General features: G+C 41.3%; 2 protein-coding genes across 2 annotated transcripts in view; one reads left to right on the plus strand and one right to left on the minus strand.

Annotated features, from left to right (window-relative positions):
* Positions 1 to 26,128, minus strand: part of RSPH14 (radial spoke head 14 homolog) — a 73,302-nt gene that overhangs the window by 21,106 nt on the left and 26,068 nt on the right. The window lies entirely within an intron of this gene.
* The window catches only part of GNAZ (G protein subunit alpha z), a 52,059-nt gene that overhangs the window by 6,477 nt on the left and 19,454 nt on the right, over positions 1 to 26,128 (plus strand). Inside the window, exon 2 of the mRNA XM_050318191.1 lies at positions 13,212 to 14,490. Within this exon, the coding sequence (XP_050174148.1) occupies positions 13,768 to 14,490 (723 nt within the window). The 5' untranslated portion in view covers positions 13,212 to 13,767. The remainder of the gene's footprint in view (positions 1 to 13,211; positions 14,491 to 26,128) is intronic.

The raw sequence follows: 26,128 nt of genomic DNA on the forward strand, positions 1-26,128 counted from the left end.
TGGCCTGGCAATTCTACCCCTCTTCCAACTTCTGCAGTCAAGGAAACCAAGAACAGCCACTGATATTGTGGCCTTTTGGGATCAGGCCTGGAGACTGTTTTAATTCATGCTGAGATTTAGGCAGCTCAACCTGGCTCTGTCACAAAGGCTGGATCACAAAATATCATTTCTCCCTATTCAGAACTTAAACCTCAGACCAAGACCAGGAGTGTCCGAGTTTCTCTATGGTTTTGACTACTTTATGTTGCTTTTCTAGTTGTGTCTTCTGATACTGGAGAGCAATGAACCCCAAGTAGAAAACATGGGAATATCCTAATTTGGAAATCATTTAGGCACAATTTTTCTAAGAAATCTGAAATAAATGTGTGATGCCTATTAAAGCAAAAGGATGATTTACAGGGACAGTTTGGCACACAGGCATGGGGAACTCTGGGAGTACCTTTAACTAATAGGGACTTAATTATCAAATGATGGGAGAACTTCTCAGTGAGCAGGACAATTACCTTCCTTTCTACTCTCTGAGTGGTTCTACTAATAATATTATCTTACACTGAGAGAATTTCAGCCAAGTGGAATTTGAGTGAGTAAAAGACAGGCACTTCTCATGATCCTACAATCTACATTGGTTCTCTATTGACAGTACTCCACAAAAAAAGGCCCTCTAAGATAGACAAAAATTTAGCAATTACCAGTATCAGCTATAGGACTTTTAACGCACAGGAAGAAACCCTGCTCAAGAAAATACCTGTATTTAGGTGTTTAGAAAGTAATTTTAGCTGGCATTATCAGGGCAGTGGCAAAGGGAAAAAGGCAAGAGTTGTTGATCTTTTCAATTGATGGGAAAGCTCAAATCATTGTCCATAAAAAGCAACAGTTCCCACTCCATACCCAGGCTGTGAAGTCTGAACTAAAGAATTTTTGTTGGGCTAGAGGTATGACTTGCTGTTCCTCACTGAAAATAACTTGAGAATGAAAGAATTGAGACACTTTCTGGTTTTTTGCTGCAAATTTGTTATTAACACTGTCTTGATGACAACTAGCAAAAATGGCATTAGACGTGTAGCCCCTCAAATAACATAGAATAACACAGGCAAATAGCTTAATTATTTCAAAAAGTACTTTTTTAAAAATAAAATTTGAACTTGCTTTGTCTCTGTTTGTAGCTGGTGTCTAAACTTCAGAGTAAATGATATATGGAGAGTCTGCAGCCCCAGACTTAACCTGGTTTCATCTGCTTTATGGTGAAATGGGAAAACATTAATAGAGAGAATTGTGAATGTATTATTGTCCTGATACACAGTATCTAGGTGTCTTCATTCTGCATCTTACTCATGGTGTTGCATTCCTCCAATTACAGGAGTCTGTAATTAATCAAATTACCTGTACAACTGTAACTTGGGATTTTGGATACTTTATATTTTCATGATTAATCCATCAAGATTTATTCACAGGTCTCACTGAAAGTTTACATAAACAAGTCAATTCAAGAAAATAATAGAGTGCTTGTAAACACAGTTTTAAAGGAGGGCAGAAGGAATGCTGTCAATCTGCACAGCACTGTTCTTACTCAGCTATGAGACAGGGAGTGCAAATGGAATTCCTTAGCCATGGAGTTTATTATCTGTCCTTACCTATGTTGTGAAGATTTGTGTTTGTTGGAGGTGTGTTAAGAGTACATCAGTCTCCTTGTTTACTTGGTGTCTGCATCTGTTTTGTCAGAAGCATCAATTATAGGTTCCACATTTTCAAAAATGTAATTTAAAGGATATATTTTTCTAGAGTTCTCTAGTTATAAAATACACTTGAAATACTGTTTTTCACTACAGATAACTTCTTAAGCTTGTGTTAGGATTGGTCAGAAAAAAGTGGAGGTCAACAGAATATGAACAGCAGAAGGTCAAGATTGAAAGAGTTCGAGTTCAGAAAACAATGTCTAGGACTTGGCTCTTCCTTTTAACTTTTACAAAAGCCTTTAGAAATGTCACCCTTAGCAATGAACTCCCTCCTGCAACCAACACAGCAAATGGGAAGGGACAGTTAAAATCCTTTTTGTGCTGGGCACCCACTGAAGCTACTTAACAGCAGACACAAGAATCTGAAATACAAACCAAAATTGTACCTCACTGGTAAGAACTGAAAAAAACCCCTCTCAGAATAGTCAAGGAGACACGATGAGCATTATGATGACAGTACACTGGCTTGTTCAGGTCTGTTCCTGTGTCTCTCAAAGAGAACTACTGAAAGCTTTCACTGGTGGCTCCCCTGCTGCCCAGAGCCTGCAGTGGGCAGAGAAGTGACACAAACTGGGCTTTTATCCCTCCTGAGGTATTTGGTGCACAACACACTTCGGGAGGAGGAGGCTGCCAGTGAGTGTGCCAGTGGCATTGCATCCCAGTGGGATTGCTGCCAGCTGGAAGAGATTGAAACCAGGTTGGAATTGCTGTGAGGTGGGTTGGGCTGAGAGCTGTGTCAGCTGTGAGCTCTGGAACTATGGCCTGCTTTTGTGCCTTTGGTAGAGTGGGTAGCACTGTAGCAGGCATTTTCCTGGAGCTGAGAGGTAAGAAATTTTATGTGCCTTGGTATTCTGGAATGCCTGTAGCGTTTTAGGTTGATAGCAGATGATGAGTTGTTCCCTTACTACTAAGATGCATCCTGGTGGGAAATTTTTCAGCCTGGCAACAACAAAGATGCAGAAGTTGTTTGAAAGTCCCAGATGGCAGTAAGAGGCAGTAACCCTTGGCATCTTTTCATAGTTACAATACTAATTTCAATACTCAGTTTAAAAGTCTTGAGGAAAGCTATAAATGAACCAAAACAAAGCTATGCTATGATTTTAAGCACAGTTATCCCAGAAAGCTCTAAGTAGTTCCCAGACCAGGAATGGGATGAATCCTAACCAGGGGCACCCAGGTTCACTGAAAATGCAGAACCCCCACCCCTGCCAGCTCTCAGAGGTGTCCTTGTGCTCCTTTAACAAAGCTTTCAATATGAAACACTGTTCTGCTGTGCACTGTGAACATCGGCCCCCACTTGGTAAACCTGCTCGCTGAGTTCCGTGTGGATTGGGAAGCTGGGACCCAGGCAGTTGGGAAGCTGGGATCCAGGCAGTTGGGAAGCTGGGATCCAGGCAGTTGGGAAGCTGGAATCCAGGCAGTTGGGAAGCTGGGACCCAGGCAGTTGGGGAAGCTGGGACCCAGGCACCTCCAAGAGCTTTTGCTCCGTTCTAACCTAATATGCGTTCTGAGACATTTGTGTGTGACCCCTCCTCTCCTCTGAAGGCTGGCTGTGCCCTGGGGAACCTCCTCCATGTGTATTTTCTTGTCCCAGGTCCGTGCCTGTTTCCCATCGTTGTTTTCACTGAAGTATCAACAATAGATTTTTAGCGAGCGAAAAGAAATAAAACGGTGACTCATCAGCTTTCTTGCTGCATCTCATATGTGTGAAACACAGAATGCTAACTAGGATAGTCAGGAATCAGGGGTAAAATTCCAGCTTTATGTGCCATCTTAATAGTAGGATAGAGTGTTACCATAAGTATTTTTTTTTTCTGGTAACATGAGAAATGAATAACTAAGGATCCATTGCTGAATAATGAATAAACTAAAGGCTCGATTAGCACCTTTCAGCTTTAAGATAATTTTAGTGCCACAGCTATTTGAGTCATGAAGAGATGTCACTGAGAGTAAAAGGAACAAAAGAGCAACCATCTGAAATGCTGCTGCTGAAGCTGTGCTGTGAGGGTAGTGCTGTGTGTTCGGCTGCTTAGTGAAGCTCCCCCTTAAGCTCTTAGGACATCCTCATGCAGAAGAAAACCTGCCAAATTTGGGGGTTTACTGTTAACAGTAGCAGCAGATCATGTGTGTGGCATCATAAATCAACCTGTCGGTTCTCAATATTTGATTCAAGAGCTTACCTCGAACAAAATGAACGAAATGATAAGGGTCACAAATTGTGAGCTGATAACTGTGCACCTTAAAGAACAGGAGCCGATTCTAGTTGAGAGCTGATACAAAAGGGAAACTCTTCTGACCTCAGCAAAGGAGAACTTGTACAGTAGGAGAGACAAATTATTTGCAGACAGAATCAAAAGGCTAAAGGATTAGTAGAAGTGCTGTCACAGGTTTAAGTAAAAATATGAAAATTTTGGTTGCATGACTAGGAAGTTTGCAGGACTATAGAGGATAAAAAAAATTGTAATTGGGGGAAAATACCTGAATGATGAAAATGCCCTTACACACAACACAGCTTGAATAGGAGCAGTAATTACCCTCCTCCCCCTCTCTCCACACACAGAGGTGTACACACAAAAGTACTGCAGGGTTAATGGAACACCAAAAAACGCATGGGTATGTGTAACAAAATTTGAAGCTCCAACTGCCAATAGTACCAGTAGTAGCACAGTTACCACTGCACAGCTGAAAAACAACACAGGATCAAGAAAAATTGGATTAGATTTTGATTTATCTCTAATAACAAAAATAAATCCATGTATCATTTGTATGTTTCAGGTTTGGGAAAAAATAACTATTTGCAGACTTGCTTGAGGCTGAAAAAGAACCACTTTGCCCAGCTAAATCTAAATCGTGGTACCCCTGTGTTAAATACCAGATCAAACATCCACACAGGCTTCCTCAAAAGATGGACTTGCATTTAGCAGCTCATTTTGTTACCTATGTGTTTTAAAATAATTCCTATTAACCAATATACAAAGCCTACTGTTTTATCTTTGTTTTATAGACAAAAAATCTATTCTTGGAATGATATGAAAGTGATCCACAGTGTTGAGAAAATCGGAGTAGCCCTTTGAATTTGTGAAGCCATCCTGACCGAGTGTTGTCACAGTATGACTCAAAATGTACGTGCTCAGATTTGGCTTCTGTTCCTCTAAGGTTGATGAGACTGATGACCAAACACACATGGTGAATAGAGCAGAAGCCAGGCTTGGAACATGTGCACATAGGCAGGAAATCAGTGTTCAAACAATGACACTGACCCTGCTTTGGTATCTCCTTGTGACAGTAACGAGGAGATCAGAGAAAAATGGGCAGCTGGAAGTTAAATTGTTCCATTTCCTGTCTATTCTTACAAGAGTTCTCAGCATAGACATTCATGTGTAAGAAGAGTATGAACCATGCACTAAATTTTCATCAGTAAACCATCTCCATGGCTGGCACTCAGTATCCTGCTTGCAGTGGTTTTAAATACATTATGTTTATTTTCATCCTGTTCAAAACCGGATACAGGCATATTTCAAAACCCACTCAAGTACAAACCCACTACTTTTTTGATAAGTGGATCACAGCCACAGCACTTCACAGGGTTTGGGATGTTTTTGTTCTCAATTATTCCTCAACAAATAGCACTGTCATTGTTTCTGATGAGGAAGAACTATGAATACCCTCACCTCAAAGTGTCGCTTCTAGGCTGCCATTTTGCCACAACTGTTTCAGTTCCTCTGGCTCATATTGCAGTCTCATTTAGTGCCACATACTCTTCATCTCAGTACTAAAAATAAGACTTAATAAGAGGAAAAACCTAACATTACTTAAGAAACTTAAATCTTCAGGGTGTGAGTGGGAAAAGCACTCTGAGAATATTGCTGGAGATGGTTGCAGTGCTGCTCGGGCTTTGTTCTCTGCATCAGTCAGGCCTTCAGGCTCTTCAGATTGTTCAACCAGCATCTTCATCCACAACCAGCTTGCTTATTAAGAGACAGTTTCAATGTCTAATGAAAGGAATTCAGCCACTCCAGTGTTCTCTAATGTTCAGTGTATGTTCAACATAAGCCTCTCCTAATCTCTCGTTGGGAGCCAGCACGGAGTGACTCGGATCCCTCTGGCTTGTGGTGGTGGGTGTGTAACTGCAGCAACTGCAGCTGGGGTGTGAGGAAGGTGTGATCACCCTCCAGAGACAGGGAACTGGGAAGGAGAGGCTGGAGAGAAATCCTAGTAGCTGCTAAACCTCAAAAGGATGTTGGGCTCTTTATGGCAGCAGCAATTTGTAGGTGGTGGGGTTTTGTGTTGGTGTTTTGTTTTGTTTTCAGGGGGAGGTGTTAGTGGAGGAAAAATGGTAGCTGAAGGAGTTGATGCATCAGATACAAAGGCCTTTTTGCCTTACTGTGAGTGAAAAGGAGCTTAGTTTCTATAGGTCTGTTCAGAACTTTATCCAGATGGCAAAATGCTGTAAAAAACGTCTTGGCTTGGCTTTTCAAACCAGGAGCTTATTCACCGTTGTACAATACTGTGCTCTAATGTTGGTGGCTGCACAGTTATGTCTGTGAAGTAGACGGGTATCTGTGTTTTGGACTGGGCACAAAGCACTTTCATATCAAAACCAGAACGTGGGTAACTTCCTTCATATTCAGCTTATTAAAAAAGGCCCTTTGAATCAGAGAGTAACTCCAACAAGGGCTCAGCTGTCTGAGCTGTACCTGCTGAAGCTCCTGCATGCAGCAGGATCGTACGACTGTCAAAGCTTCTGAATTTCAAAAGAGAAGCAGAATGAGACCAGGCGTGGGCTGCAGCTCTAATCTGTGCCTGGTAGCATCCAAGTCCTCTCCCATGAGTCACATTTCTGAGAACATCGTGGATTCTCTTTACCCTCCTGGGATTTTTTTTTTTGCCCTGGACTGCAGTCTAATACTTGTTTCACTCCTCTCCCTTCTGTGGATAAAATCATGTTTGATATGAGTTGTTAAGATGAAACCTAGAAAATCCACAGTTCTGATGTAGATACCTTCTGACACAGCTCATATGGTTAATTTTATGTGTGGCCCAAGGCTGGAAATTGCTATCTACCCTACCTACCAAATTCATCCCTGATGATGGCCCTGCCTTTTATGCTGATATCCACACTCCTTCTTCCTTTCTTTCTCTTATTATATTAGGAGCACCATTTTAATCTGTGATTCTGTCTTGTTGTGAGGCTGATAACCTGACAAACCTGATGAAGTTTTCTTTGTCCTTCTCCAAGTTAGACCATCATGAGAATTACTGACTTTATTCTTTCACTGTCCTGCCTTCCTCTCCTACTCTTTTCCATTTGGAGCAGCTCTCTGATGCTCTTCCAGCATCATGTTGCTCTTTCCTCTCATGCTTTCATTGAGCTGCTGTCTCTGAACTCCCTCATGCTGTTCTCTCTTCACATGGATCTTCTATATTCCTTCTTTGCCTCTGTCTCCTGTTGGTAACTTGCTGCTCCTGCATGCTCATTCAACCTATGGCTGTTTGTCTGTTTTTCCATTCACCGAGGTTCTTTGCATTTGTTCTCTGTGAAACATTACTCATTCTCTGTTGCTTAGTTCCCAACTTTAACTATCATATTGCCAGTCCTCTTCCCCCGAGCTCTCCCCCAGAGCATGAGTTCGGTGTTCGTTACTTCTACTGAAACAGTTTCTTCTGTTTTGCTCTCCCTCTCCCTGCAAGGTCTGTCCTGCCACCTTTCCAATCCTGATTCACTCTCAACAATGTCCTTTTTCTAGCAAAGCCATTCTCATTATGTCTGATGATCAAGGGGACTTCTTCCACTATGGATTTATTCTCTCCTCTTTTTTTCCTCCTAGTGTAATTAAATTCCATATGTGCAGACCCATCTTTACAGCTTCTGACTCAATCTTTTCCCACTGGTCTTTTTTTTTTTTTTTTCCCTTCTGTGTGCAGACTTCTGATTTTCTGCCAGTGTGATATAGTAAGATGTGCCCATCTGCTCTTCTCGCCTCATCTTTCCTTCCTCTGTTGGTGTCTCTTCCCTCTTCTTCTCATGGATACAGGAATTTCTCTCTTCCTGTGTTTACATACCATTCAGTTTACCCTAGAAATCCTGCCTAGCTTCTGGGACTTTACTCTCCAATTCTTTGCCTTAATTTTTGCCTCTCATCTGCTTCCTTCTCTGCAAACATGAACCCAGAACAATTGTGATATATTTCTGTTTGGAATCTCCAAGATGCTTTCTTACACATTGTCACAGCTAAAACTTGTCTGTTGTTTCCATGATTCCCATTTCCTGAAGCATCTTTTCCTTGCTTCTTGCTTGGCCTTGAGCTTCAATCTTTGGATGTGCACTGGCTGCTTTTCTCCATCACATTAAATAAACTCTTGTCTTCAGGACACTCTTATCTGTACCAGGCTCTTGTGTTCTCGCTATAGAGATCCTGATTAGCTCGTACCTGTCACTGGAGCAGCCTAAAACAAGCACGTTTTTGCTCTGTTATGTGACCTTTTATGCACAGGATGAGAAGCTTTCTCTTGCAAGGCTGAACTGTTGTTCTGTGTCAAATCCTTCTTTAACTTTGCTTTGCTATAACTACCAAAATGTCCTTATCTTTCGTAAGTATTGTGTGTGGTGAGGTTGAATGATGATGTGAAATTTGCCACTATATTTATGACCAAACCCAATGTTTGCCAGTGCTTTTCTTTATGTAATAGAGTAATCTCCTTGGGTTCTGTAAGATGGATGAAACAGCAGCCCTGTAGTACGAGAGTCCTGAATCACCCACATAAGGGTTATGATAAAAGCTAAAGAGCAACTCTAATGAAGACATAACCTACACCACTGTCATCACCTGAGGTGCTTACACAGCACTCAGTGGCTGCTGCATTTTGTTTGGTGCTTTACTACATGTTTTTAAAGGAGTCTGATGTTTGTGTGTCCCTAAAGCAGATGTTCTGGGTGTTGGTTCTTCCTGCCCTTGTCTAGCAGCCAGGATTTCTGCACACCCACTGTTAGGCCCATTGCAATATTTATATACCTATCAGGTATTTTAGGTATTAATGCTTTATTTTTCCTTCCTTGTCTTTCAGATTTCAATTATTGTCTAAAGAGAATGTCAGTAATGTCTGTGGCCATTTTAAAAACAACTTTATTCTGTAATGAATGGGCTTTAATCACCATACATTAAACAGTAAACTAATTTCTGTGAATTTACTTCAACCTTGCATTTCTAATGCATGAATGTCTGGGATTCCTTCTGGCTGCTTTCCTGGATTCAAAAATCTGGACCGATTTTCCTATTCCTTTTAAGCCTGGATTCAAAAATCTGGACCAATTTTCCTATTCCTTTTAAGCCTCAGTTCCTCTCTCTCTCAAAAAAAAACCAAAAAAAAAACCAACCAGAAAAGCCTGCTTATTAGAGCACTTGACTTCTTCCCCAGTAAACTACCTTGGGTATTTCCTGATATATCACAGTCCCTGGTGTCTTCTTTTTGGTTAATAGTATAAGAAGTGACTGAAAGTTTAAACCTGCAGAAATAAGATTTTGTTAAAGTACAGGAATTCTCAGTGGATGTGAACAATCATTAGAGACTGATTGCAGTAGGTTGGCTTACACTTGTAAGTCTGAAGTGTGTCCTGTGCCACTTCTGCCCACATTGGCTTGCCTTTGCTTTTACCTGGGCACGTGTTTGAACAGGCGGGTCCAACACCTTCGAACTCTGGGATGAGCAAGGAGAAAGGAGTGATCAGAATCGATAATCTGGGAAAGTACAGCTTGGGTAGGGTGTTGCTGTATTCCTCTGTAATACTGAATTGAATATCAGTCCTGAATTAGCAAAGACTGCCAGCAACTCTAACCGAATCTGCTGGGGAAAGCTTGCTGCAACCTTTTCAACTTCACTTTATTTTCTTAAATTAGTACTGCTGGGGAAAAAATTATATGTATCATCTGGCTACTGGGATAAAAATACGGGAAAGACCCAAATAAGATTAGGCTCCCAAAGCTCTGCGTGTGTGTGGGCTGGTGGTCATGAAGCTAAATTATCAGACTACTGGTACCACTTGCATGTGAGGGATAATACAGCTTTGTGCCGACAATTCCAGCTGAAATTCCTGCTGCCAGCAGCACACTGTGCACAGTGCTGTGCTGCCTGTGACAGTCACAGCCGTGGGCTTTATTCTCGGCCTGGGAACCAGCTCCTTTCTACGAGATCAGGGGGAAACATCTCTCAAGGCAGGTTCTGTAACTCTGCATTCCACGCTGAAGTGTCAGTGGCTTAATGCAGCCAGAGACAATACTTGGATGTTTCCTTCTGGAAATGTTTACAACTGATTTGTGGGGGTGTGCCATTCTCCTTCCCTGTCCCTCCCCTCCCCCGGCTGCCGTTTCTCGGGATGACAAGAGCGGTGTGTGTTTCTGATTACACCCAGATCACAGGGGTCGGGAGCGGTGGGTGGGGGTAAAGAGCGAGGCTGGAGCAGAGAGCAGCAATAAAGATTGCTTTTATTGGCTGTAAATGGGCGGCCAGAGGAACATGCTGCCACTGAACAGCCTGCTCAGGTAAACGGGCTTCAACAGTTTGATACAATCAGCAGTGCAGCATGTTGTTCAAGTGTCCTTCCCACTCGAGAAATTACCTGTGTAGCATTCTCTACTCCCTTGATAATGGAAATAATCACGGTTAGCTCAGGACTGGGGACACGGTAATTTTATCTTGGGGGAAAAACAACCCATTTTAATCACGACCAGACAGCCCATCTATGTCATCAGATTTAACAAGTATGTTTTCTTAGCATTTCGAGCAGCTTCATTTGTCAGCAGAAGGCAGATGTATTAGTTTAGATACACGTGTACGGTATAATCTGGTCATTCAAATAATGAGATTTCTTTAAACAAGCTTTAGACAAGTGTGCACAGTGAAAGGAAGCAATAGGGCTTTCCATTAGAGTAACTGAAAAGACTCTTATCTAATTAGAAACCTACAGCCATGGAACACTTGCGTGTTTAATATGAAATCAGGAGCAGAACAAATTCTAGACTGCCTTATTTTCTGAGTGTATTCCAAGAAAAAGTAAACCTGGTGAGAGGAAGTTCGTCTGTACGTAGCCAGGACAGTAAACTGTAGTAATGTAATAGTTTGTGGAGTTATTCTCTTCCTGAATTTTAAAAGGTAATGGCTGTGACTGTGGAAGATCTTTTTGCTGTATGTGGGAAAACTTATTCAAATAAATCAAACTTTCTTACTGTAGTGGCTATTTAAAAATAGTCTCTACTACTCTGCTTTATAAAGCAATGTGATCCCTTCATTGTGTTAATACTTGAAATAGTGACAACCAAATATCATTGCAATGTGTGCAATAGGAATAACTAGAAGCTAAAAAAAAAAGGAAATTCAAGAAGTCATGTTTACATACTCCTGGTCTTTCCTACAATAAGGAGATCCTACTCCCTCTTTTTCTGTGTTAAACATATTAATGATGGCAAACAGAACAGCTGAGATGTAAAACATTGTGGGACATGAATGATGCATGTGAGTGTGTTGTGGAAATCTGCACTAGGAAATACTCTACAGAATGTATGAGCTGAATGAAAAGAATAATTTTTCCTTGAAAGCGTCTTCCCACCAAACCGTTTGTTAGAAGAGTTTGGAGGCCAATACCATGAAGTTTAAAAAAGATCTGCTTGTCTTATGAAGGCATTAAACCTCTGGATTTATCCTGAGTACTGGTGCATTTTGGAAGGAATCTGTGTCCCATTGCTGCTTGTTGCTGGCAAGCCCCTTTTGTTGAGGATGGAACTAGAACAAAGAGAGAGGAGGGGAGTCCCGTTTCTGCTTCTTGCAGAGTACTTAATCTATGATCACAGATGCACAGAAAATGTCAAAGAATTCAACAAGTGGTTTTATCAATGGCATGAAAATGAAGCCTCCAGTGATGAGGACTTAAAGGAAAACCAGTTTGAAGTGTTCTGAACATGTCAGAATAAGCCTGATTAATGCAACCAACTCTAATTTTTACATAAGTAAAATAAGAATCTGGCCTGATACCTAATACAGTAATTTCATTCTGTCTGTGTGGCTGGAAAGTTACATTAAGAAACAGCTTCCTCTTAATTTGTCATATTCTGTGACCATTGAAAAAAGTAAATTATTTGAAGAAAGTACAACTTCTCATTTGGGAGGGTTTTCCTTTCCACATCTTCAGAGTAAGTAAAGTTGTGCTAATTACCATTCTATTAATGTGTATATGCCATTATTTTAATTTTCCGCTGCTTAATCTGTTCTTCATGTGCTAATGGCCTTCTGTCATGCAAAGAGAAGTAAGAAAAAGATGGCTGATATTAAGACTCTCTTGTAGAATTTTAGACCAGGGAAAATACTCCCTGGACACCCTCTGGACACAAAAAAACAGACAGCAGGAGAGGTGCCAAAGTGGGCAGGGCCAGCAGTGGGTGAGGAAGCCGTGACATCTGCGATCCTGCTGCCCACTGCGCTCAGAGCTTGGTGGGAGCAGCAAGTCCCTCCTAGAAAAGAGGCAGATTATCCCCAATCAGTTATTTATTATGTGTTTGCCCTCTGTGAGAGGTAACTGCTTCCTGCTGCTGCCTTCTGCAGAGTTCTAACTAGCAGGCTTAACCCCTAATTTGGGAAGGAATAATTGCTCTAACAGTCACTGAAAAGCTGTCAGCCTTGTCTGGGATGGAGTTTCCTGTACTTTTTGTATGAAAAATTCACCTTGTAGTCACTGTTCGCTTTTGCTCTGTCTCAGAATTTCCTGTATTGAAAATGGAAGAGAGGAGGCTTAATAACACTTTGCTTGGCTATTGGAGCTTCCAAAGTTTATTGTAGTAGAGCATCTCTTTATTGATGAAGCAGGAACTGTGTTTAACAGTGTGCTCTCCAAGGGGGAAAAAAGATCTCTTATTGTATTCTGCAAAGATCACTAACTCTTCCTTTTACAAAATCATGAAGCAAAGTTAATCAGCTTGTTTTGCTTCCTAATTTAGTTATTTAAATGTTCAGTGGAAACAGAGAAGATAAAGAAAACTCAGGAGGACATCTGTCCAGTAGAAGATATTGATATAAATAGAGAGACTGTGAAAAGTAGTTGTGAATCTATTTTGTTTTTTCTACTTCAGAAAAACCAGTTGGAACAGGACTGTGCAGGAAAAGCACTGCCATAAGCTCTTGCTGAGGGAGAAATTGGGGCACAGCTCAGCACTGTTTGTTTTCATGTAGGTTTAGATAATAAAACACAGAAGGCTGAAAGGGAGATTTGATTCGCTATTGTTCAGAAACCACATTTCTTAGGTCTGCAGCCTCAGCTGGCCCTGTGTTTTTACTATAATTTCAGATATCTGCTTTTCCTTACATATTTTTCCACCTGTATTTTCCGTTTGGCATAATAACAGGTTTAGAAGTCTAGAAAGGGAGAAAGTGAGTGGCTTGCTGCAAGGACTGGAGTATCTTGTTTCATTCATTTCTGTTCTCATTGTTTGGCAGGTGGAAAGCACGGATTTACAGAGCTGAACTGGATCAGCTGAAGAAGTGGGGAAAGAGAAACAAAACAAGTAGAGTACCAGCGAAAAGAGCTTCAGCTTTATCTGACAGCATCACCACAGCAACCAGAGAATACGATCAGAGGACAAGGGCTGGAGCACAGAAGGTGACAGTGTGGCTCCCTACCTTTGGACAGAAGGCAGCAGATAATTATGCAGAACAGAAAGGGGTGTTTGATGGTTCCAGACAAACTGTGGCAGAGGGAAGAGTCCCGTCATTAACAGGAATGTGCCCCAGTTTATGCACTGGCAAGGGGAGTGCCATGAGATCTACTGAAGAGACTATTTCTGGGGTTGCACATCTCCACGTGTTTGCCCCCCTGCTGGGACTCAATTAGGTGGCTGTAGGCACCGTGGACCAACAGGTTCTGGAAAGTGACCTTTTCTCCCGTTCAAGCTGTACCTGGCACGAGAACTGAGCGACACTGCAGATCTTAGTTCAGAGACACAGAGAGTGAGCAGATCTCCAACCCTTCCCTTCCACACCCGCCTGCTGTACCATGGGATGTCGGCAAAGCTCTGAGGAGAAAGAGGCAGCGCGGCGGTCGCGGAGGATTGACCGCCACCTGCGCTCTGAAAGCCAGCGACAGCGAAGGGAGATCAAACTCCTCCTCCTGGGTACCAGCAATTCTGGGAAGAGCACCATCGTAAAGCAGATGAAAATCATTCACAGCGGCGGCTTTAACTTGGAGGCCTGTAAGGAATACAAACCTCTGATTATCTACAACGCCATTGACTCTCTCACTCGGATCATCCGGGCCCTGGCCACCCTTAAGATAGAATTCCACAACCCCGACAGGGCGTATGACGCCGTGCAGCTCTTCGCCCTGACGGGCCCGGCTGAGAGCAAGGGCGAGATCACCCCAGAGCTGCTGGGGGTGATGAAGCGGCTGTGGGCAGACCCCGGCGTGCAGGAGTGTTTCTGCCGCTCCAACGAGTACCACCTGGAGGACAACGCCGCCTACTACCTGAACGACCTGGAGCGCATCGCGGCGCTGGACTACATCCCCACCGTGGAAGACATTCTGAGGTCCCGGGACATGACCACGGGCATTGTAGAAAACAAGTTCACCTTCAAAGAGCTGACTTTCAAAATGGTGGATGTGGGTGGGCAGAGATCCGAACGCAAAAAATGGATCCACTGTTTCGAGGGGGTTACAGCAATAATTTTCTGTGTGGAGCTGAGCGGGTATGACTTGAAGCTGTACGAAGATAACCAAACAGTAAGTGCACCTTCTGCTCTTTGTTTTCTTGCCCTCTCCTCCTTTCCTCCTCACCAGTACTTGGCCTTTTTTCTCCCCTGCTCCCTGCCCTCCCAAGGCCATAATCTCTGAGTTCCCAGCTTTTTATTTCCTTCCCCTCACCCTCAGTCTTTAGAAAAAAGCCAAAAGCTAGGATCCTTTTATTTGGATAGTTTTCTCCATTGGGCAGAAGGAGTTATTGAATGTTACTTTTGGGAAATGGAGGTGCTGATTTATTCTTTTTTTGGTGCCCTTTAGCTAAATGTTTACCTGGTTTAGTGTTCCTTCAAACACCACTTTCAGGTGGGCAGTAGTGACACCCTGGTCTGCAGGGATGGTTCATTTGGACACCATGTTTGAGGGTCCCGGGAAGTTTTGGAGCTCAAATAATAGTAACTAAGAGTTTTTTCCCCCTTCTGTTCCAGGATTTTCAATCAGAATTTGGGATTTAAAATTTAAAATTTTAAAAAGTAATAAAATGTGGGTTTTAATTAGAATGAAACTGTTATAAAGTTAAAATGGTCTTTGCCTGTTTTTTGGTTATATGGCAAATTTGCCCTGTCTAAAGAACAGCTATTCCTGTTTAATACCCTTTACTGCTGTTCCCTTCTGATTTTCACAGCAGGCAAGTACAGTAGCTGTGGAACACATATAAATATCTATGCATATGCAAATGTGTGTTTGCTGTCACTTTGAGGTTGCCTGAGTTAAACTTCGTAGGGTTTCGCTTGAACTTATTTTTTTTGACAGCCTCGTAAAATGTGCTGTTTGAGAGAAGCCATGGTGTGTGTATTTATGTTTGAAAACAGCTGCCTTTCAGGAAGAACTAAAACATAACTGTAAAATTGGGAAGTTAACCTTAAAATGATGCTACTTTTCTTCTGCTCCTTTCCACACCTTCAGCTGCAAACATGTAGGAAACTTCTCCACCAATATCAGCTCTTGGAGTATTCCAGAACTCCAGAATCCTTGTTCTGTCACAGCAGGTGTGTTGTGTAAGTGGTGTTGAAGAGGAAATTGTTCCAAGACATTTTCATATTTCTATTTTTTTTTTCTAATGGGATCTCAGTAAGATTACAGAAGGGCACCTCTCAGCCAGGTCTGATGATCTGGTTTGGGCAGTTCTCTCTGGAAGAGGGTTCCTGATCAGCCTTAACTGCTGTTCTTGAACCAAACCTAAGCCTGATAACACTTTTCAGAAATACTTGCATTTTACTGTAAATGAAATATGCATTATGAGTACTAAATCTTTTACAGAGATTTTTCTTATTAGAAAGGAGCCAAGTGATGAGTTTGAGAAGCAGTCATAGAAGGTCTTGAGAAATATATCAGGCCAGGGAAACTTATTTTAAGAAAAAGAAATTGTTAACTTATTTTAGCAGCTTTGAGTTTGTTTAGATCTTTCTTTTGTACCTCCCTCATGGTCTCCATGTGGCCATTCTGTGAGTATGGAATTCTTTCTTAAATGATTTTTGCAATGATATTTCCAAAAATCTTTGTTGGCACTGTTTGAACTGGCCCTTTTTTGTTGGTACAGTTTCTCATATATATAATATTTCCCTCTTCTTATCTTCTGTTGTGATTTCACAGCTTATAAACTGCACCTCCATTTTCTTCTCTGTGCTACTCTGGTGAACCATTCCACTGTCCTACACGTGGATTTACACTTCATCATCTGGAGATTCTTGTCTTGACATTAGTGCCCTCTTATTGTAACAGATCTGCATATCTGATTTTTGTTTAGTAACCTCCTCTTGACATGAGAGAAGCACTGCCCCTAATTCTCTCTCTTCATTTAGAGTTACACTAGGCAAAGCATGTCTTTTTTATATCTAGACCCTGACTAGGAGTTAGTTGGTTTCTTGCAATTCTGTAGATATTTTGTGCCTTGCTCTTCAGATTTACAAATCAAAAAGAACTAGGTCAGAGGGGGAAAAAAAAAATCAATATACTCTGAGAAATCCTTGTGGATGCAGCTCCATACAGGACCAACATTGGTACCCACACTGGTACACCACCAGAACTGCAACACTGAGACTGCCACTCCTGAGGAAAGCCCTACAAATGATAGTGTTGCAGAGTCGAAAATGCTTCCTGGTGGAGTATCTATGGTGAGGAGAACTGTTAAATAAAAACCAGTCCTCTGCCAAGCATAACTCACTGCTTGGGAGAGCGTGGAAGAATCTGGCTGGTCTCTAAACTGTGAAAGCTGAGAAATGATCTGCAGGAACACGATCCCCTCGGTGATCCCGCTGACAGCAGTGGGTAAATGCTACGCACGAGCTGGGTCTTTACTGAAGATGCATTAAAATAATGATTGACAAATATGGTAAAAAATGAGGGCAAAGCTCAGTTGTGCATGTGGTGGTTCTGATCGTGGCTGACTCAGGAGGTCTGCTCAGAGTGACATCACTGTGGTGACACTGATGTGCATAAGGGAGAACAAAAATAATGCCCAAACTATCAGTTGCCTGGACAACTTTTCCTTTGAGTGTAATTTTAAGTGACAAGTTAAACTTTATAGTCCTGAAAACAAATGGCAGAAAGGGAAGGCAGAATTTTTCTGAGGCTTTTGTCTTGCTCCTGCTACACTTTATTCTGGTAAATATCCCTTGCAGGCCCCAAATCACCTGACCTGGCAGTTTGTAGGCTTGGACAAACCAGTACTGTGCCTTGTCTGTTTAACATGTGATATTTAACTGCTTACTAAAGAGTAAGATAGGGAAAACTGTATTTTTTTTCCCTCCACCTTGTGAGCTTTCTTCTGTCGCTCTGTAACAATATTTTGCTTATCTGGGGTTATCTGCAAATGTGGTCTGGGTCTGGTTTCATTTCCACAGTGCCTTTGGAGTTTTTTTCCTACACAGCACATTAAATATAGCTGGATCTTTCCATGCACCACACCTGGGTAGCATGACTCAGCTGGGTAACAGCTGCTGCTTCTGCTTTTGACACAGTGGCAAAATTGGTTTGCAAAGTACCTTTGGAATGCTGTGGATTTATTGTAGGATTATTATTCCAGACCAGCACTCTGAGGAGGTTGCCTTAAGTTTTATATCCCCATGCTGATTTCTTCTCCATTCTATCAAATAAATTACTTGTTGTAGTTTTCATGGTCCTTTGCAGCTGATTGACCCATTCTATCTTTTATTATAGATTAAGATGTCATCTCTGGCCTTTCATAATGTCAAATTATCAAGTGATCATGTTTTAGCCTTCTTACATGTTGCATCCTGCACTTAGAAGGAGTTACCCATTAATATTGAAGCGTCTCATCTTTATTTCAATTTCTTCTTAAATTAATGTGTGCTAGAGAATGTTAAATCATCCGTGTTCTCTAATGTTAGTGCTCCTGCCTCTCACCCTGAAAAGGATCCTTGCAGTTTGTTTGCAGCCTCCCCTCCTGCCCTGTGCACTCAGTTCTGTGGTTCAGGCCTGCTGTACATTCTTGTGGGTGGCTTTCAATTCTCATCTGCAGTCTGCAGCTGCAACAGGGCTTGAGAGTATTAGAAACACTCCTCAAAGATACAATAATAAAGTAAATAATGAAATGGGTTTAACATGAATATGTGCTTGAGAATTCATGAGGTCAGGAGCTGCAATAGATCCACATTGTGCAGAAGATACCAAGTAAAGGTTGTCAAGGTCCAAAAGTTATGCGAGTTTATAATTTTAGAACTATGGATGTTAAAGGAAAGCTACTTGCAGGTAATTAATAATTTTTATTCCCTTTCTTACAGCCATTTCAAATGAATGGAAAAATGACATTCTAAGCTTTTTGAGGTTACTTTTTTAGTACAGTATCTTGTTAAAAAGGAGGTGCAGATGAAAAAAGACAAAATGCAGCAACAAACAGTTCAACCTGCAGTTGGCCTCTTGCAACATTGATTGCTGGGGTCATAAAGGAGCCTCTCAATTATCCAGTGATAATTGAGAAGCCTTCTGATATGCTAACTATATGCATTTTGAACAGAAATCCTGTTTCTCACAGGAAATTTTTTATCCAGTAAACAACATTGTTAACATTTTTTATTTCCTTTTTTTTTTTTTCTTCCCTGAAGCCAAATACTTAAGAAGCTTATTTACCATTGCTGATACTTCAGCTTTTTGAGTAACACAGAGTATTAAACCTCCTTTCTGGCAGGCAGCTTTTTTTCTGCAACACTAAGAACAGCAGTGAGGACAGAGGGGAAATTGTGCCACGTGTGTCCAGAGCCCTTTTAGCAGCTGTGCTTGGCAGTGGTAACAACCATGTCAGCAAACGTCTTTCTGACACAATCAGTCTCTTGGGAATCTGAGGAAAAGATTGAACTGAACTGTTCAGGTGCTCTCAGTTTCCTAGGAAGCCTTCCCATTTCCAGGTTTTCCATAGGGAGGTTTGTGTGGGAGCAGAGCCTGGCTGACTTCAGCATTCCTGCATGTAATCTCTCAGCACTGCAAATGGAATTCTAACCTTGCCTCTTTTTTCACTTGAGAAAGGAATAGATACATAGCCCCTTACCAAAGTTTAACTTGATATAGTGATCTATCACAATTCCAGCCTGAAGACTTGTATCCAGGCATGGATCTTCTGAAATATGTAACCAGCAGGAAAATAACAAATAGAACATAACAGGAAATGATCGATCAACTCCCAATCTGCAGTTCTTTTCACTAGATAGTCTTTCAAGTTTGAAGACTTATTTTTGGTTACATTATTCACTCTAATTGTGTCCTTCTTATATGGAGATCCTCACGTAGAACATGTAGGACAGCAATTTTCCACATTTTGGAGTTATTACCATACCCCGAACTTCATATTCCATGTAGCTTCAGACACTAACAGTAACTTTATGTACTAATAATTCTGGCTGTATTTTACTAAATTATTTCCTCCAATTAAAAGAAAAAGTCACAAATATGTGTCACACTGTGGAATATAAAAAATAGACTCATCTAATGTCACTGTATGATTGGATGAAGATGCCAGCATGAGGTTGTAAAAGCCTGCAAAGTGTTCTGTGAGGCCTGTCTATGAATGTCAATAGACTAATTCCTAAGAGAAAGGGGTCTTGAAACCTAAAGATAAATAAGTATTTTTGCAGAGCAGTGGGCTTAATTAAAAGAGATTAATGGGAAGAAATTCAGGGAGACAACAACATAAAGACTTCTACCTGTTTTGGAAAAACTGGCATGAAAGTAACACTGTATTCCTGCAGTGGACCTACTGAGAGGTATTTGGCTGCTTTGGTATCCAGTGTTGGTTGTCAGACTTGTCTGATTTAGGGGACCGAACTTCCCAGTGTATTTCAGTAACCAGGGAATGGCTCAAGTCCCCCTGTGACAAATGCCTGGAAGATGATGTAACTCTCAGCTTTTGGTCTCTGTGACTGGCTGTATTCAGAACTCCTGCACTGGGAGAGGTGGGACTGCCCCGAAAACACCGAGGTGGGTTGTGTTTAGAAACCTTGAGCCCATGCAGTGGGTAGAGAAGTATTGATATCACCTCTCATATAAGTAGTCTGTTATCTGCTTAAAAATCACAGTGAATAGGAACATGTCAATATGAAAAACAAGAAGAAGAAAATTCCACCCTGGTCTGGAAAAACAGCCACTTTGGGCTATTTTTGGAACCATGTAAGCTGTAACAACTCTCTGCGGTACGCCAGCCCTGGAGAGAGTAGTGGAGACCAATTAGCCTTCAAAACAAGCAGAAATGCTGGAACAAAGGAGGATCCTTGCTGTTTAAACAGCTTCAGAGCAGTTTTGGGGGTGGTGGATTTTTCGGAACTTTCTTCCATTATTACAAGTCCGTATTTTAGATAAACATAATCTACTATAATTTTTTTTTTACCTGTTGTAATACGAGTGTAATTTGACAGACACCTGAGCTTTCTGTATTGTTGGTTGGCAATCCAACTCCCTTTCATGGTGTTAGAACATTTCATCAGTATGTGTTCCAGAACATCCCTTCTGGTGTGTCCAGAACAGTCACTCATTCACTCAGGAGACAACTGGCTTTGTTTGATAATCTAGAAAATGGAAATGTGTTCACATGTCTTATTGTTAATTTTTATTAATTATTGCTAATGTGTGAATTTAAAAGGCTCCCTAGCTGAGAAGAGCAGACACCTGAAATACCTCTTCCACCTGTGATGCAGATGCTGCATCCTGAAATGGAGGCTGATGAGAATTTTTCTGGTCACTGTTTCTCCGTGGAGTTGTTACCTCACTGCTCAGAGAGCAAGAAAACAAAAGGCTGAGCTGAAATTTTACTCCTGAAATACCACAGCACTTGTTCTTGCTGGCCAGTGACCAAGTCTCTCCTATAACATTCACTCGCTAAAACCATCTAGTTTAAACACTGGGAACAGAAGAACTCATAGAACATTTGACAAGCTTTAGCCAAGAAAGTTGTGTGGCATCAAACAAGAAAACTGGAAGTGATCTTAAATACCAAAAGCCCTATGTGGTTTGACAGGATTAGTAACAAAGAGAAACCAAAACAATCAAATGCTACAGCTGGCAAAGAGTCCTGTGTGAAATCTGAAAACTCTAAATACCTGCTTTGGAAAAGCTTTGCAAGGTGAACAGCAAGTACTTAATTGTGTTGAAGGCATTACTGTTAACATCATGTTACTTGCAATTTTGTTTGAAACAGTTTTCAAGAATGTCTTTGGTTGTTAGTGTAGTCCACAGGTCAAAGAACTGCAGAGCCTGGTAAGCTAGGACAGAATATGCAGACACATGAAGAAATACACACCAGGAACAAATAAGGGTCTTAGAAAGGCCAGTCATGCCTTGGAAAGTTGATAAATTGCGCCTGTTGGTCGTTGGTTTGGTGTTTTGTTGTTGTTATTTGTTTTTTTAAAGAATGAGGGAGTATGAAGGGAGATGAATCCAGTAGCTGAAACCATTTTGACACTTTGGAAAAAGTTTTTTTTGACAAAGACTCTTTCTGAGAGCAACTGGGCTACTGTGGCTTCTTCCCACCACAGCTGGGAAGGGAGCCTTGTCCTGAACAAACAGCTGATTAAAGGTGGCAGGAGGAGGATCTGATGGGCAATTCTTTCAGTGTAAGGAGACAGCAGGACGAGCAGTAGATGGTCAGCAACTTACACTGCTGAGCATACTTCTAAATGATATTGAAAAGGTGCTGTTCAGTCTGACCTACTACTGATATTCTCAGTAGTATTTTTACTGGTATTTATTTTTCTGTACTCTGCTTTAACAGGAAATTTCCCTTTTTCTCATGCTGAAAGACTAAATCCTTGGATAAGCTTATCCTATATATCACTGTTGTCCTTGGAGCTAGTCTTGGACTGTGCAAGGCACAGGTATTAATCAGGTCCTATACACTTGCAGAGATGTAGTAATTAGCATTTGTTGCTGTGGTTTTACTGCTTTCAGGCTTTTTTTTTTTTTTATTGTGTGCTGCCAAGACTGAATACGTAACCCTGCATTTTGGAAAGATTTTTGAGTATCAAAATGCATTTTTTTTTTTAAAGCTATTAATACGCTCAGTTAAACTTTTAACTTGTCAACCAATGACAGTGTCCCCTGATTATACTTCAAAATTAGCAGACAATGAATAACTCCTCTACTCCAATTAATTCAGCTCTCTAACTCCTGTCACTTATTTTTTACATATTTAAGCTTGATACTGTCCTTTCTTTCCATTATTGAACTGATTGAAACAACTTGCTTTCAGTATACAGTCCACACATTCTCTGTGTACTTTTTCTCATTATTTACTGATTTGATCATATTTTACTTTACAAATTGGAGCCAACCCCAAAGTATTTATCATCAGTAGAAATAAATGACTGAGGATAGTTTAACAGAGTTTTGCATAGAATTAGACGCAAGAATCCTTCAGGGCATTGGTTACAAGGAGAAAGCTTGTGACTAAATTGATTTCCTGGAGCATCGTGATGGGATGTCACCCGTGTGTTACACTTCCCTCAGGAAAGCCTGGCCCCTCCACTCTGACCACCTGATGTTCTCTCCTTGTGCTGTTTCCCTGGAAACACGGCGTGGGGGTGTCAGAGCAGTGGACAAGGAGCTTCAGCCTGCCCTGCCAAACTCCCAGTGCTCCCAGCACTCAGAGCTTTCTCCCTGCAACTCTGAAATAGCAATGTGAGTTTATTTCCATTCATATTTGCCCAAATCAGCTGGAATTCCACTGCTGTAAGTGTTTATGCAGCAGTGTCCTGATGATGCTGAGTAGGATTGGGCTTGTCAGAGTACACTTGTTTTCATAATGCCTTTTAGTGGTAGGTGTGTTCCAACAGCCTGGATTCTCCTGGCAGGGATACAGAGGGGATGGTTCTAAGAGCAGCCTGCACAGTGCCTGTGCTGTTCTTCAGAGATAAATGAAAGCAGCAATTAGAAATAAATAAATAACCCCCAACAACCCACACAGGGAGAAAGGCAAGCAATCCAATTGAATCGAAAATGTGAGAGGTCAATAAAGGAGGTTAAAGATCTGTGAAAAAAGCCGAAAGGAAAGGTTGACAAGACTAACTGCGCTGTGGCTGTGCCTGAAATGTCCTGGAGGCAGTTCTGCAGAGCATCTGCCTGTCACTGCCGTCCAGAAATCCAGACTGAGACTTACAGCATTTAAAGAGGTTTCCAAAGGTTAATTAGTTTTGTAGAGCTAAAAAGATTGTGGAGTACCTGCTTAGTGTATAAATACCTGAAGGAGCAAAAAGTGCTCAATAGTTGAACAAATACACAATCTAATGGAGAAAGGCAAAATAAGAACAAATGGCTAGAAGCGAGGTAAGATAAATACCAACTTGAAATAGGGCTTTTTAAATTTTATATTTTCTAGGAAGGAGGCTGAACCAGTTGGATCAGCTTTTCTGGAAGCTGAGGTTTAGTCAGCCAGCCATGTCAGCCACAGATGACCAGGCTTAGGACAGGGAAAACCCAACAGATGGAAATGACCATAGTTGTGATAAATAGAAGTTAAACCAAAAGATGCCATGTTTGTGATACACTCAATTTAATATTTATTTATCTAGAGATATAAGTCCAAATTATAACTGTGTTATTTTATAAATTAAATAACATGGTTCTGATAAATCCTTCCATTTTAAGATTTCCCATCTTGATAAAGTGATTCTGTATGTGTTTTCTCATTTTCTTTGAGGCAGCATAGAATATGGAAGCAGAATTATCTGCATATATTGTGAAATGCATATATTGTGTATCAAATTATATAATCCTGCTGAGATTATCTGTAAAATCACTATTTAGGGAAAAGCAGATGTCTTATTCTCTCTATTCTGCTGGTTCAACTCTTCAGGCAACTCCTGCTCCCTCTGCTACCTCTGCCTCATCACTCATGCCAGCCCCACTGCTCCTTGGACCCGTTGCTAAACAGATATAGCTCACAAACCTGTCAGAAAATTAGCCAATATTGCAGAATGGTTGACTTTCTGCTGGAATCCAGTGAGTTCCAGATCTGGGTAAGGCAACCAGTAGGATCCAGTAGCAGAGGAAAATAAAAAGGTAGATGAGTCAGACTTCATTTTGATGTATCAATTGCTAGAGCAGCTGAAGTCATCCTATATAACTAAACCTTACTGTAACATTTGTTATCTGTGCATTTGAGAATGGAAAGTAGGAAAGCTGCACTGCTGTAGTTACAGGTTAAGACACCACCTCCATACCTACATTTGACTGAAGGCTCAGTTTTAGGAGCTGCTCAGGGCTCTGTTCCCAGAGGGTAAGTCCTAATGTTACCCACTGCTTTTGACTGTCTCCTGTAAAAGCCAGGATAGTAAGATATGAATAATGTCTTCTCTAAATGCAATCACTTCACATACTGGAGTAATAGGGGTCTGGGGACAGAAATGAGAGTTTCAGCCAATTTCTGCTATATTTTTTCAAGGATGAAACAGATTGGGGATACGTGGTTGGATGCACTGAGTGCCAGGAAAAGTGTTTGTGAGTGAGAATGAGAGGGAAGGCCAGCAAGGTGGATATCATGGTGGGAGTCTGTTGTAGACCAACCAGGATGAAGAGGGAGGTGAAATATTCTACCAGCACCAGGGAGAAGTCTCACAATTCCTAGTCCTTCAACTCACCAGATATGTGCTGGAAATACAACACAGTGGAGGAGGAACAGTCTGGGAGGTTCCTGGAGAGTGTGGAAGATCTGGTGAAGGAGCCAAGCAGGGAGGGCAGTGCTGAGCCTGTGAACAGGTCTGGGAGCAGAGAAGGACTGGTGGGTGTTGTGGTGGTTGGAGGCTGCACAGCAACCACAACGTGATGGAGTTTTCAGGTCTCCAGAAGTGAGGAGGGAGGTCAGCAGAACTGACACCTTGCACTTCTCCTGGTTAGGAGCCTGGTTGACAGAGTCCCTGGAGACTCAGTCCTGGGGGACAAAGGAATCCAGAAAGGCTGGGAATTCCTCAAGAAGGAAATTTTAAAGGCCCAGGAGCAGGATGTCCCCATGGGCAAAAAGATGACTGAGGGGAAAGAGGCCTGCCTGGCAAAACTGTCTGGGTGTGGCTTGGTCATGTGCACTGGTTTAGTAAACAGTCCTGCAAAATATAAAATTGATGATAAAAATCATGATATTTATATCATCATATATGGGGATGAATAGTTGAAATCTTTGGTCTGCTAGAGAAATACTAGGAAATTGTACAGAATTCCAGCAGATTGTATTGTAGATGCTGATGCCATTTTATTGACAATATTTTTCAAGGTAATGAAAGTGAATGAAAATATTATTACCACTGATTTTAATATGAGCAAAACCAGCCTGCAAATTTTAATTCTTTGTACTTTGCTTTCCTGATTAATACTTCTGTATTTCTGTGCTCTTTGCATTCACTATTTGCTGTGAGGAAATTGCTGATTTTTATTAGTATGAATTTTCTTTATTAATACTGCACATTGTTAATTGTTTCCTTCATTGGTAAACACGTCCTGGATGATATCTTGCTTTCTGATTCCTAAAGCTGACTTCCCCATTTAGGGATCAGTTTGACTGTAATCATTTTGTTGTACTGCTCAATGTATAGGCACGATATAGGTGGGGGAGCTCTTGCACAGTAGAGGGGGGTGCAGATTTGCAGGGCAGTGGTTTAAGCTGGAGCAGTGTAAGATAAATTGGAGGAGAATTTGGACTGTCATGTAATTCCACAGGAAACACTGGAGCCATCAGCTATAAACACATTTACAAAGAGAACAGATAACCTAAATGCAAGATTGCTCCACTTTGAAAGCAGAGAAACAGCTTCCCAGAAAGGTACATCGAAACCAGCCTGTCAATTCACAGCCTCACAAGGGATCACTGATGTGCAGAGTCTTTACTTTTGGTGATCTAAATATTATTTCCTCAGTCCCCTCTTTTCCACTTCCAATATTCTTCTCAAATCCTTTTCCATGGAATATTTTCCTTATAGATTACAGCTTGCTGTCTTTCTGAACAGCTTTCTTGTATGCAGAAAAGTCCTACAAGCACAAATAGCTTTTAAAACATCATCTTCTATTTTCTACTGAAAGAATATTGGAAGGGGGATGGTGGTGGCTGTTATTCCACTACATGCATACTGAAATGTGGAAAGGAAAAAAAAAAAGACACAAACCCCTGAAAAAGTTTGATCTTTAAATCAAAGTG

Source organism: Myiozetetes cayanensis, unplaced genomic scaffold, assembly GCF_022539395.1.
Source record: "Myiozetetes cayanensis isolate MyiCay16 unplaced genomic scaffold, myiCay2020 scf21, whole genome shotgun sequence".
NCBI lineage: Eukaryota > Metazoa > Chordata > Aves > Passeriformes > Tyrannidae > Myiozetetes > Myiozetetes cayanensis.